The 11960-nt window shown below is 33.0% G+C and overlaps 1 protein-coding gene across 1 annotated transcript; it reads right to left on the reverse strand.

Annotated features, from left to right (window-relative positions):
* Positions 1-226: 226 nt before the first annotated feature.
* Positions 227-11922, reverse strand: LOC149738846 (uncharacterized). The gene is made up of 23 exons (XM_089875452.1): positions 11601-11922; positions 11190-11280; positions 10048-10218; positions 9085-9182; positions 8665-8782; positions 8267-8451; positions 7317-7469; positions 6912-7026; positions 6311-6433; positions 5635-5859; positions 5440-5518; positions 5055-5192; positions 4808-4919; positions 3968-4586; positions 3507-3636; positions 3215-3300; positions 2671-2900; positions 2321-2390; positions 2161-2259; positions 1669-1817; positions 1395-1517; positions 1106-1205; positions 227-894 (listed from the first exon to the last, which is right to left on the reverse strand). Exons 1-23 carry the CDS (start codon positions 11639-11641, stop codon positions 724-726), a joined length of 3426 nt encoding a protein of 1141 aa, XP_089731578.1. The 5' UTR covers positions 11642-11922; the 3' UTR covers positions 227-723.
* Positions 11923-11960: the final 38 nt, after the last annotated feature.

Genomic DNA, 11960 nt, shown 5'->3' on the forward strand with positions numbered 1-11960 from the left:
TAAATGTCTTTCATAATTCTATGTTAGACGTGAAATATCTGTCGCAACATTATTTCTCGACCACAAACATTTAATGTTCGCTGTAAACATCGTTTGTGTGTCCAAACATTTATGTCTGTTACGATTATTTGTCATGTCAGTTCCTGGCTTTTTATGTCAGACCAAAACTCTATATGCATATTAATAAAAGCTCTCTATTTCTGTAAAGAAAATAAAAACAAACATATAAAATCATTTGAATATTAGTTTAATTACAGTAAGTAGTATGACAGTGGATGTACTATATATATATAATCGGTGACTATTTTCAACGCTTAGACATGAAATAAAAATTCAGAAAATTTTTTCATTATGCAGCAATTAAAGGAAAAACTCACAACCAATTCTTAATTGAATTTCTAAGTAAATGAGAAACGCACATGAGCAATACATGGGAACTAAGGGAATCAGAAGCTTAAAATTAAAAGAATCCTGCAATGCAATACATTTTGAACTGAGGAAAAATGTTGGAAACTAACATACTCGATTATTATGATTTACAATTTGCAGTGAACAGCCTACATACTGCCATGATGGATGAAACTACACAACACACACAGTAGAAACACTAGATTTAAAACATGAGAGATGATAATATGAACTTACAATGACCTTGAATTAAATATTGAAACGTTGAAAACTTAGTTAAAACTTGTTAAATTGTTGAAAAAAAATTTGTTGAGTTTAGGTTGAATCTGAAGAGCTTGAAGATGTTGAACTCCTCGTCTCATCCCGAATGCTATCAAGAAAACTGGTCTTCCTTTTCAACATCTTAGCTCTTTGATTCTCATAAATCTTCTTTTTTTCTTCCAGATCAATACTTACTCTCCTTGCTACTACCTCATCTGGTTTTTCCTGTCAAAGAAATCAATGTGAACAAAAAGCATCCTTTAAAAAGTTACACATTTGGTAACTGGTTATAAGGTATATAAAACAGAACATACTGTCTGTCTTTGCTCTGCCACACAAGGATAAATAAAGTTACATTCAATTTTATTATAGGAGTTTATTTTCCTTAGCATTGTTTATTATTGGAGTTAACTGAATGAAAGTAAAAGTCTAAAACCTTTTCATCTTCATGAGCCGATGAAACTTCCTCATCTGATGAAGAAGAATCACCCGATGATGAGGAAGAAGATGATGATGCAACATGTGAGGAACCCATGCTGTTACGAAAAGAAATTCAGTAATAATAATTTTTTTATTTTGGTTGAAGTTTTTATTTTTCGTTAAAAAAATCAGTGGTGCCACATCATAGGATAGAAGGATCCAATATTGGTCTAGGGTCGCCTGGTCTCACTGATATAAAGCAGAATAGAAAGGACAAGCTAAACTGCTCTAAAGTTTATTCCTACCTGCTTTTACTTGACTGCAGAAGAGACATTGATGAATCCTGATTCTTTAGTTCCGTCATACAAGTTCGTAAAAATCTCGCCACTTCCTTGTGCTTGTATTGCTTAGCAAGGTCCAATGACGTACTGCAAGCATGTTATAAAGTCTATGACACCGAACACATTAAAGAGTATGTAAGAGTGCAATAATGAGAAATTGCATTTTTGAATAACTTTTAAAAAAAATAGTATTTTTAAGTAACCTCAAACAAAGAAAATGTAGTTTTGAGTAACTTACCGGTGAAAATTGTCTTTCGCTTTTAAGTTTGCACCATTTGCCACCAACCACTTTGTGACTTCTATGTGGTTACTCATGCATGATAAATGTAAAGGTGATTGCCCGTCTATATTGATGGGATCTAGTGTACCACCCATGGCGTGTAACACCTGAAATAGATTCAATTTACTTCTTGTAACGGGCACTACAACACTGTAATAACTGTTGTACCAAGGATACTTGTGTAATAAAGTGAGTCATCAACGCAACAATAAATTTGTATTCGCTGGTTAACCAGAGGATACCAGGTTCAAATGCTTGATGCTGCCACCATTATGGCATGAGTGTTGAGACAACAGAGATAAATTGTATGAAATATTACACCTGTGTCATAACTTGCCTTGCAAGAATACACATGCTACACTGCTCGCCATGCAAGAATGCATAAGCAACATACGCTCTTTCAATTAATCACAACTGTGTTTTTCAAGTTGATCTTTTCATAAAACTTACCATGAGGCATTTAATGTGGCCATGCATGGCTGCCATGTGCATTGCTGTGTAACCTGTTGGTGTCTCTGCTTCAAGATTTGCACCCGTTGCAGTTAACCACTGGAAGTTGTGGAAAAGGTTAATATTGTGACAAAGTTCATAAACCAGATGTATTTGCTACCTGTAGAATGTCAATTTTACCATAAGCAGCTGCAACATGTATCGGAGTCCAACCCTTCTCACTTTCTTTTCTGTAAAAATAAATTCAATATATTTTTATTGTTTCATATGTATTTAGAATACTTATCTTAAAAAAAACCTTATACTTTTTAAGAAATTTAACCAAAAAAAACACACAAAAAAAACAAAAAGTTTTAGTTTCACTTCAAATGTATGATATATATACTCAAGTTCTTTAAAAGTAAAAAAAGGGTCGCAAAAGATTTAAAACTTGCAAAAAATAACTTACCCCATTCAAGGGTTTTAATTTTTTAATAAAAGTACAAAAAAAATTGCAAAAAATAAACTTACTCTCTTAATTCTGGTCTGAGATTAATAAGTTCAACCACACTTGCGAGACTATCCTCCTTTATTACATTATGTACATCACTCCTCACTACGGGTTGTCGTGGCGACTGGATTGATCCCTCCTCCTCGTCAAGGAGTACGTGGGATGACTCATCAATTTCACGATGACGCGGCGATTCTTCAAGCAGCTCTGGATGTGTCTCGCTGAGTTTTCGTGAAGCAGCAAGCCCTGCCTGAAATTAAAAAAAGAAAAAGTAAAACAAATTCCAAATTTTAAGAAAATTTTACAGCTAAACTTATTGGCTAGGTCTAGCTTTGGTGCAACAACCACACTTTTTATCTTTGCCAAATTTTAACAACTGTTGTTTTCCCGTTGATTTCTTTCTCTTCAAAAAACATGATATTAGTTTTCAAAGAGATGTTATACTGTATTAGGTTTCCAGGCATGCATTCATGAATAGAAATCTCATAACCAATAGAGGTGCTTTTAGGAAAATTTGCAGCTATATGTTTAAAGTACTTTGTGTAAATGAGATAAATAGCTCACATTAAATCCATCCATGAAAACTTCAGCTTTTTCTTCTGTTTCCTCTTCTATGTTTACTTGTTGTGTGCCTTCTTCATGTAGTTGGACTACAAACAAAAATTTATTGATCAACGACAGTTTTTATGTTATTGTTATAAATTATTAATCAACAACAGTTGTGGATTTTTGTTTATACCCCTCGTGCCCACTTTTAAAGTACCACATATGTAACTTTGTGGGTGAATTTTTGGGAGATTGTGAGTGGTATTTTGGAAGGTTTAACAACAAAGTAATCATAAAATTGGTATCTTACTTGAAGCTCCCTCGCTGGAGCTACTGGAGTTAGATGAGGAAGACTCAGAAGATGATCTTTTTCTCTCATCTTGTGATTGATGTTCATCCTCATCAGATTGATCTTCAGTGAGTATCTTATGCTTGGTTGCCTGTTGAAAATTAATAAAATCAAAGTTTCAAAACTGACAAAAACAACAACACAAATGGACGCTTTGTAGACACAAATGGATTGAAATTAAATAACCTCATACAAAACTGTGTGTAGTGTGTTGCACAGATGTTAGTCTATAGAACAGAAAACATGTGTTATTTGGCATTACACTTAACACTTATTGTTCTTACCCCCTTCATAGTTGTCTTAATGGGCAGTAATACATATAAAAATTCCAATAAGTTATTATCCCACAAAGTTACATACGAATACTCATGCTTTGGCTGTACACCACATGAGGATAAAAATATAACATCATTTAATGATACCTGAACTTCATCTTTTCCATCCACTTCATGAATGACTTCTGCTTCCGAGTACGTCACCTTAGTAAGATGGTTAGGAAAGTGAGCATCCGTGATGGGAGTGGATTCTGCTATGGAGGGAGATCTCTTCGTTCTTTGAGGAGGTCCTGTCTCCTCTTCTGAAGAACTATCCGACGAAGAAGAAGAGGAATTTATTATTAATTTTTTGAAAGAAACGAGGCTGCTAGAGCTACTTGATCTTGAGGTATGACTTTTTGTTTCTTCAATAACAGGTTTTGTATCTTTTGATTCAATGTTAATTTTTGAATCTTCACTTCTGTCAGTTAAAGTGTCCTCATCTGAGGACTGATCGGAAGAGTCTTGACTCTCCTCTACGAAGCTCTTCTCATCATCCAGCGTGCTCCGCTCGTCAGCGCTGCTATCCGCACTGTACTCCACTTTGCTCTGCACCTCCTCCGGATCAACAAATGATGGTCTTGGAGGATCTTCATCTCTTGCATCATCAGAGTGATCCACCTGCTTCTCACCACTCACGATAATCTCTGGAGGATTTTTAACGGATGTTTCAACCACTTTATCTTTTCTGCTGGAGTCAGAACTTGACTTGCTATCCTCAGAAGAGCTGAAATTAAACATATTTCATATAATGTGTTAGATATAATGTGTTAGATATAAATGTGTTATAGTGTGTTGAATATAATGTGTTAGAATACAAAAAAGCAGCCTTAAAGATACACATAATATATGTTATATAATGCGCAAGTCTTTTAAAAGTAAAACACAGTTTAAAACACAGTAAACCTTAACACTAAAATTAAATTATAATAATAAACATGTTGTCACCTGCTTGAACTCGACTTCGATTTTTTTCTGGTTAATTTTTTTCCTCTAGGTTTTTCACTTGTACTCGAACGCGCAGTTGTTGTTGAAGAATCCGTATCTGATGTTTCAGATTCTGTAAAGTTATAAATATTTCTCAGATATCCTCTTTTGTACAGTAAGGATCTGGTGCTACGAAAACGTAACAGACAAAAATCAAGTACAACCAATTTTATAATCAACAGTCATAGTTTGCACCATTATATCTTACCTGATGGTTGATGGTCTATTGGAATATGTCTTAATGTCTTTTGTCTTCCAAATACCCCAGACAACCACAACCCACACGTAAATTTCCAAACTTCATCTGCTAACTTTACACTCACATAATCAACAAACCAACTGGAACCTGTCAAAACATGCAGTATCAAATGGTGTATATTTATAAACACTTTCTTTACCTTATAAAACAGTGTGAAGAATATACACTGTTACTAAAGAAAACTAAAAAAAAAATCGAACCACAAAAAATGATTTGAATTATACTTGGTAATTCTTAAATGGTTATAAGGCCCATAAAACTTATATGTATGGCAAGTAGACACCCATTTTATTACTTTTGATTAAATATTATACAAACTGCAGCTTCAAATCACCTTTGCTCTTCTGGTTGTGTCCGATCCCAAGTTTATGTAGTTGTCCGACATTTTCGCACTCAATTTCAAAAACATCAACCTTAAAAAAATTAATAAAACATTTTTAAAAATATTAAATCACATTTTTTTTAAATGCATGTTTTTAAGAAGCAGTCCATTGTAGTGTCCGAAACAATATTATTACTTTAATCTTACTTGATTTCTCCGAAAGGGTGTTTTATGTTCTCTGTTTTTTCCCTCAATTCTCTCAGTCAGATAAATTTCATCTGTGTCACCATTTTCACCATGTAGACTAAGGTATATATCTGCAGTTGTTCCTGCTCCTAACTTATCCCCTGTTTTAACAGTCACAGTGTATTTGGTCAGTTGTAAAGGCCTCCCATCATACTCATCCTGACTGGTATCCTCACTGTATGGAATCTGTGAAAAAGCTTGGTCAAATATTTTGAAACTTAATTGAAACATAAGACTATATATAACATTTTTATTTGAACTTTTTTTAGAAGCAATGAAAGGAGAAATAAATGAATTTCACCTTTTTATCCTTGCGTAGTGGGGGGAACTTAGAATTATAACACAGGTCTCTTATATTATACACCTTGTGTCTGCTTACACCTTCCCATGTTTATAACTTTGTGTGTGGTTAACAATTTGGACCAACCATTAGTGAAGACTAGAATCAATTACCTTCACCAAAATGATTGCAATACTGTTTACCCCTATGTGTTAATATAGCTAAGTAAACAATTTGTATGGTCGTATGCCAATACCACACACCATAAAACGTTAAACCCCTTTAAGCATATATAAAAGTAAATATATCCAAAAAATGCAAATCATTCAATTTAAAGTGTAGCAACTGAAAACTTACATGGTGTACTGTGGTATTGTGTCGTACATTAGAAGGTCTAATATGTGATGTCTGTGTCCCGGTGTTGATGCAGAACCCACTATCGGGTGTAAGTGTTTGCCGCGGTGTTGACTCAACGATCAACTGCAAACAAAACTAAAGTTAGCAAGTAGTTAGTGTCAAGTGCTCCAATCACGTCTTAAAACATGATTTAATGGCGTCTATGTGTGTAGTTAAACATTTATAGCAGATGTAGGATATATATAATGTTGTGGGAATGGGTGTTATATGAATTGAAATATTTATGTCGATGTAGTTATTTATAACAGAACTTTCATTGCTTTTTAATATCTTACGTGTTTGTTAATGTAAAAGCTTTATTAAACATCTACAAATACATTTGCAATGCTAATTAATATCTGTTACTTCTGCAACCAGGTAGAATGTAAATAATCGTTTAGGAGCTCATCTAAAAATAATGTAATAGTCTGACAGAAGAACATGATTAAAAATAATATATACATTGGCCACATCTGAATTACCAAGCAATATGCAGCAATATAACTAACATAAATGTGTTGGTGTTTCTACAGCCATGCAGGTTTCAGTTGCATTTACTTACATGCTGATTATGTGGGTAAGCTGGGGAGTGCGGTCGGTAGTTTCCGAGCAGATGAGGATTGTTGAGAAAAAAAACGTCGTTTCCATTTTGTCTTGAACTTGGTCGCATACGATGACTAAAATAATTTTTATAAATGTAAAAATTAATAAGGTAAACTCAGAATTCTATTTTAAATACAACTTAACAAAAAAAAAAAAGAGAAAACATAGAAAAAACTAATAATATTACTTAAGTAAAAAATGCCACAGAAAAATTAAAATTTAATAAGATTACTAAAATAAATACATAATTCACTTCACGAAAAAATCAATTGAAAGTAAAATAAACACAAAACAGCAGCCTAATAGAGAGTGTTTAAACAGCCATTACTAAAACATCCGTTTAAAATTAAATACAAATATTAACCGTCTGGGGCCAGATGGTCTTGGTCTACAGGTGTAATGATCAATATCATCACTTGTGCTTGAATATGTGGATAAAGATGAATTGGAATCTTCAATCGTATCTTCGCTTATATCTCGATATGGTATTCGATGGCCATTCAAGTCCCAGGCATATCTAATATGAAATGGTATTTTACTAAGATGAGGTCATGCAGCAATGTGTGTTTATGTAATTGGGTTAAATGTAACTTGCTTTATCCTCGCGTGCTCAGGAAAATGAGTCATTATAACCTGGGTGTTCTGTTTCACACATTCATGCCTGCTTATGTGGACAATTATTTTTTCTGTGTGTCTGACAGTTTAAACAACCCATTAGTGACCACTGGGTTGAACTAACTGCCAGTAGGTGTCTTGGGTTAAGAATTTATCTGACATATTATCTCGAACAAAGTTATGAATGGGTAAATAAATTACTTGTTTTTGTGGCAAAACAACTCTGTAACATGCGTTCTATTCATATACTGTGTACCCACTTATTAATAACTTTTCTTGATCAACAAATATTTTATTATTTTCTATAAATAAACAGCTAACATTAGTAACTTCCTAAGTCCATAAGGCTGAAAAATATACCTTGGCACTGCCAATAACATAGTAATTTCATAGTAATCTTCAATTCTATTCTTCCTATTGTTATGTCTACATTCCTTTGTATCAATGCCTGTAATTTCCCACACTGTCTATTGTTAGTTACGCTTCATTTACAACTGTGTATCCTTTCCCATTATTATCATATTCCAAAGACTGTTTGTCATGCTGTTTTTCATAAGTCATTTTATAACATAAAAAAGCAGTCTGGGTGTAAGAGTAATAGACCAAAAAGTAATAGACCAAAGCCCAAATCCCAAATCCCTGGTTCTCAAGGGGCTTACCCACAAAGAATAGACTATAATGTCATAACATGAGTCATACTTTGGTCTTCTGGACCTGGGTGTGGAACCAGCATTCACACGCCCACGTGCTGTTCTGGGTCGTGGAGGTGAGTCGTATAAACCAGGAAGTGAATGTTGTTGATGTTGAAGTGCTGGGGCAGATTGTGGTCTTCTAAGTGAGGCATGACGTTGCGCAATAATGTTGTGAGCAAGAGCAACTGTTTCCTGTGAAGTAAAAACACATATCATTATTAAATGTATAGAAAACTTGGTCTAGAAAAATGTTGATGTTTACTATTCTAAGCGGTCAAGATCTTACAGTATGGCACATCAGTTGGCCTAGTAATATATACAATAATACACTTGTATGTGTAAGTTAAGTTTAAGACTCCTTTTTATCTATATAGTTTATCCTCATGCAACAATAGTTAAACTCACAGTTGCTACGAGTATTTGACTTGATCTATTAATGAGTCTGCTTGTTTCAGACTTTGATATCTTAGGAGAAACCGAACTCCGAAGCCTGGGTGTGGTTTGGTGCAATCTCTTCTTTAACCTAAAACATAGATTAACCTGTTCATGGATTCAAACAAAAAAACAACACTTTTTTAGAAAGAAATATTTTTGTTCGGAAGTACGTTGTTTGGAATGTATAGTGTATATGATTTCAAACACAAAAAAAAACACTTTTTAGAGGGAAATGATACTGACATTTTTTTGAATTTAAAGAAGATTTTCAAACAAAAACACCTACACTTTTTGACCTGTCATGTTTGGGACACATGCTTAAACCTTCCATTTTCAATGACCAACTTTTTGAATGCCTGCGTTACAGTAGACATAACATGTTAAATTTACCTTTGCTTGGTTTCATTTTCCAATATCCGTAATGCTTCCATCTGTGCTGAGTATAATTCCATATTCATGTGTTGCTCACTAAATACATCTGGTCGGTTCTATAACGCCAATAAATCAAGTTTTATTTTCATTCAAATAACTTTTGCTACTTTAAGCAATTGTATGACATGAAATAAAGTGATAACTTTTATTACCAAACTAAATTCATAAAAAAATGTTTTGTAAAATTTATATACGAATGAAAGAATGACCTTAAAACTAGTTTAAATAAATATTTCACATAAGTTATATAGGTAATTATATATGTGTCTGTGTAGTGTGTATATAATTTTTAATTTCTATATCAAACAATATTAAAAGACCACATGAATATTGCCAAATATTTAACAATGAAATTCACTGCTTTTAAAAAAAGGTTAAATAAATATAGACAGATCAATCATGTTGGCAAGTTCAAAATATGCACTGAATATAGACAGCATAAGGGGCTGTTAAAATATGAACAAACAGTTTTAAAGTGATTGGCGCACATGAAACACACTTCCACACTTGTTATAACAACCCTTCAGAGTGTAACACTCAGTCGACTTTAATAAGGTTTCTACTTAAGTGGGAATTCAAGCACAAGCACATATGCTTATAGATTCCTTTAATCGGAGTGTATATGCTGTTGCTTAATGAACCTACACATGATGATGCTTAAATGGCATTACAGAACGAATGATATTTACACAGCATACGGATCCATCATATGATGTCATGTGTGAAAATAATAAATGAAGACTTCAATTTTAATTGCCAGACCTATACAGTGTAGTGACCACACCACCGCACCATTTAACAAATCGTTGAGTATAAGTTTTATCCATGAGCGTATTGCTGTTTACTTTGATTTTGTTTTTGTGCATATTTCTTGATCTTTACTACTGTAATTAAGCAAACAAATACATGTAACATTGCTACCTGCCCCGATTTTCTTTTAATAGATCTACGAAGTTTGTTTTTCACATTTCTTTGTCGTGGTGTGCCTGGTGGCATTGCTTCTAGGTTCGCTATTTGTGTTTTGATCATGCTTGGTGTAAAATAATGTTTCAAACTTCGATCGTGCAGCTTTCCATTGCTAAGTAAGGGGCCCTGAATAAAATAAGAAGAAAGTTTGAAATTTAAATAAAATAATAGAAAAAATTAAAAATTGGACAAAGGTAGAATATTTATAGGCAGAAAAAACGCAATAATATTAAAGTTGAAAAATGAGGACTGCTTTTTTGTAGCATACTGTTAAAAAACAAGCTCAATGCAGTTATACAGCAAACTTTCCCTAATTATCATCAATTTATAAAAGTTTGGGCTTATTCTTTTTAAAATTGAAAATTATGGGTTTTAAAACTTTGTGCGCTGTAAAGAAATGTAGGGCAATAGGACATCCAAATGTGCCTAACCCTTAAAATCCCAATCTAAAACACACATACAAAGTATTACATTGTTTTGTAATTCAAATCCTTATCAGATTACTTAAATTCAATAATAAAATATTGTTCAAATATTGAACTTGTGTCAATACTATGTGATTTAAACTCTTAAGCAAGTCATTTTCTTTTGTCGAGCAAGGTAAACAGGTGAGGCTAATACACGCACGATGGCCATTGTACAAACTACAATCAAGCTATTATTGCTTAATGGCCTTGAGCAAACATTTAACACATAATAGGAAAGATAAAGACGTGTATCGGGTAACTATAGCAACAATGATAGTGCTTGTTTCAGCAACCACATATAATATACTAAAGTCGAAGTTATAATGTGATTGTTATAAAATGAAAAAACTCTTGATCGCCAACTCTCAAGACATATCATACATTGTTAAGTCACAGTCACAAAATTATTAATAAAGACTTTCTGGCTCCTCTGGTATAAAAACTACACCTTCCTTCCAAAATTAGTCTGCCATTACCCCAAATAAAGTCTTGCAAAATGGCAAATGAAACAAAGAAAAAAATTAACATTTTTTTACCAAAAGAGCTAAAAATTCTATAGGCCTATTACAACATACATAGTAGAAGTAACAACAATTTTTTAAAAGATATTTTTGCTAATTTTTTTATTACCGATCTTAAACTCGGGTAGTTTAGTTTAGGATGGTTTGTTCCAGAAAGATCGAACCCATCTTCCTTCCTTTGAACTTCCATGTAATAGTTTCTATTAAAAATATGTTTTTATATTTTACGAACTAATTGAATTTTGACATTATTTGTTATAACGCCCCATTGGCTTAGACAATGTGCTACTCCGAAATAAAATATAGAACACAGCATAACAATAACTTATAACTACATAGTAATTGTTGCTATACAACATATAACTGAGACAACATATATTTCAACTTCATCAGGAACAAATTTTGTTCATCGTATAATTTACACAAAAATGCTTTTTTACAAGCAGTTAACAAGTTCGACAAAAAAACTTAAGGTTATAAAAGTGCATGTCTATTAAAAGATTTGGTGTTTTTTGCTTACATTTTTTCTGCAACGGCATTTATTACATTCTTTGAAGACATTGTAAAACTTCAATCTATAATACTTGTGCTTACAGGTCACTGAAGCCCAATATTAGAGAAATTTGAATTTCATCTATGAAAAAACAAACATTTAAGCTTAAAATAAGTCCATTGGTTGTTTAATTTCCCCAAATGGTTCGTTTAAATTCTAGTCTGAGTTTTAGGTAAACAGTATACGTATTTTTCCAGGGCTAAATACTGCTAATATTGTATATTTATAACCTAGAACTGAGATATTGGTAATTGCACATTAATATTTTCACTGCAAACAACGTTGCTACAGACGCAAACTTTGCGTTTGCTCTTCACTGTCACCGCG

This window comes from Ciona robusta, chromosome 3, assembly GCF_009617815.1.
Source record: "Ciona robusta chromosome 3, ASM961781v2".
NCBI classification, from domain to species: Eukaryota; Metazoa; Chordata; class Ascidiacea; order Phlebobranchia; family Cionidae; genus Ciona; species Ciona robusta.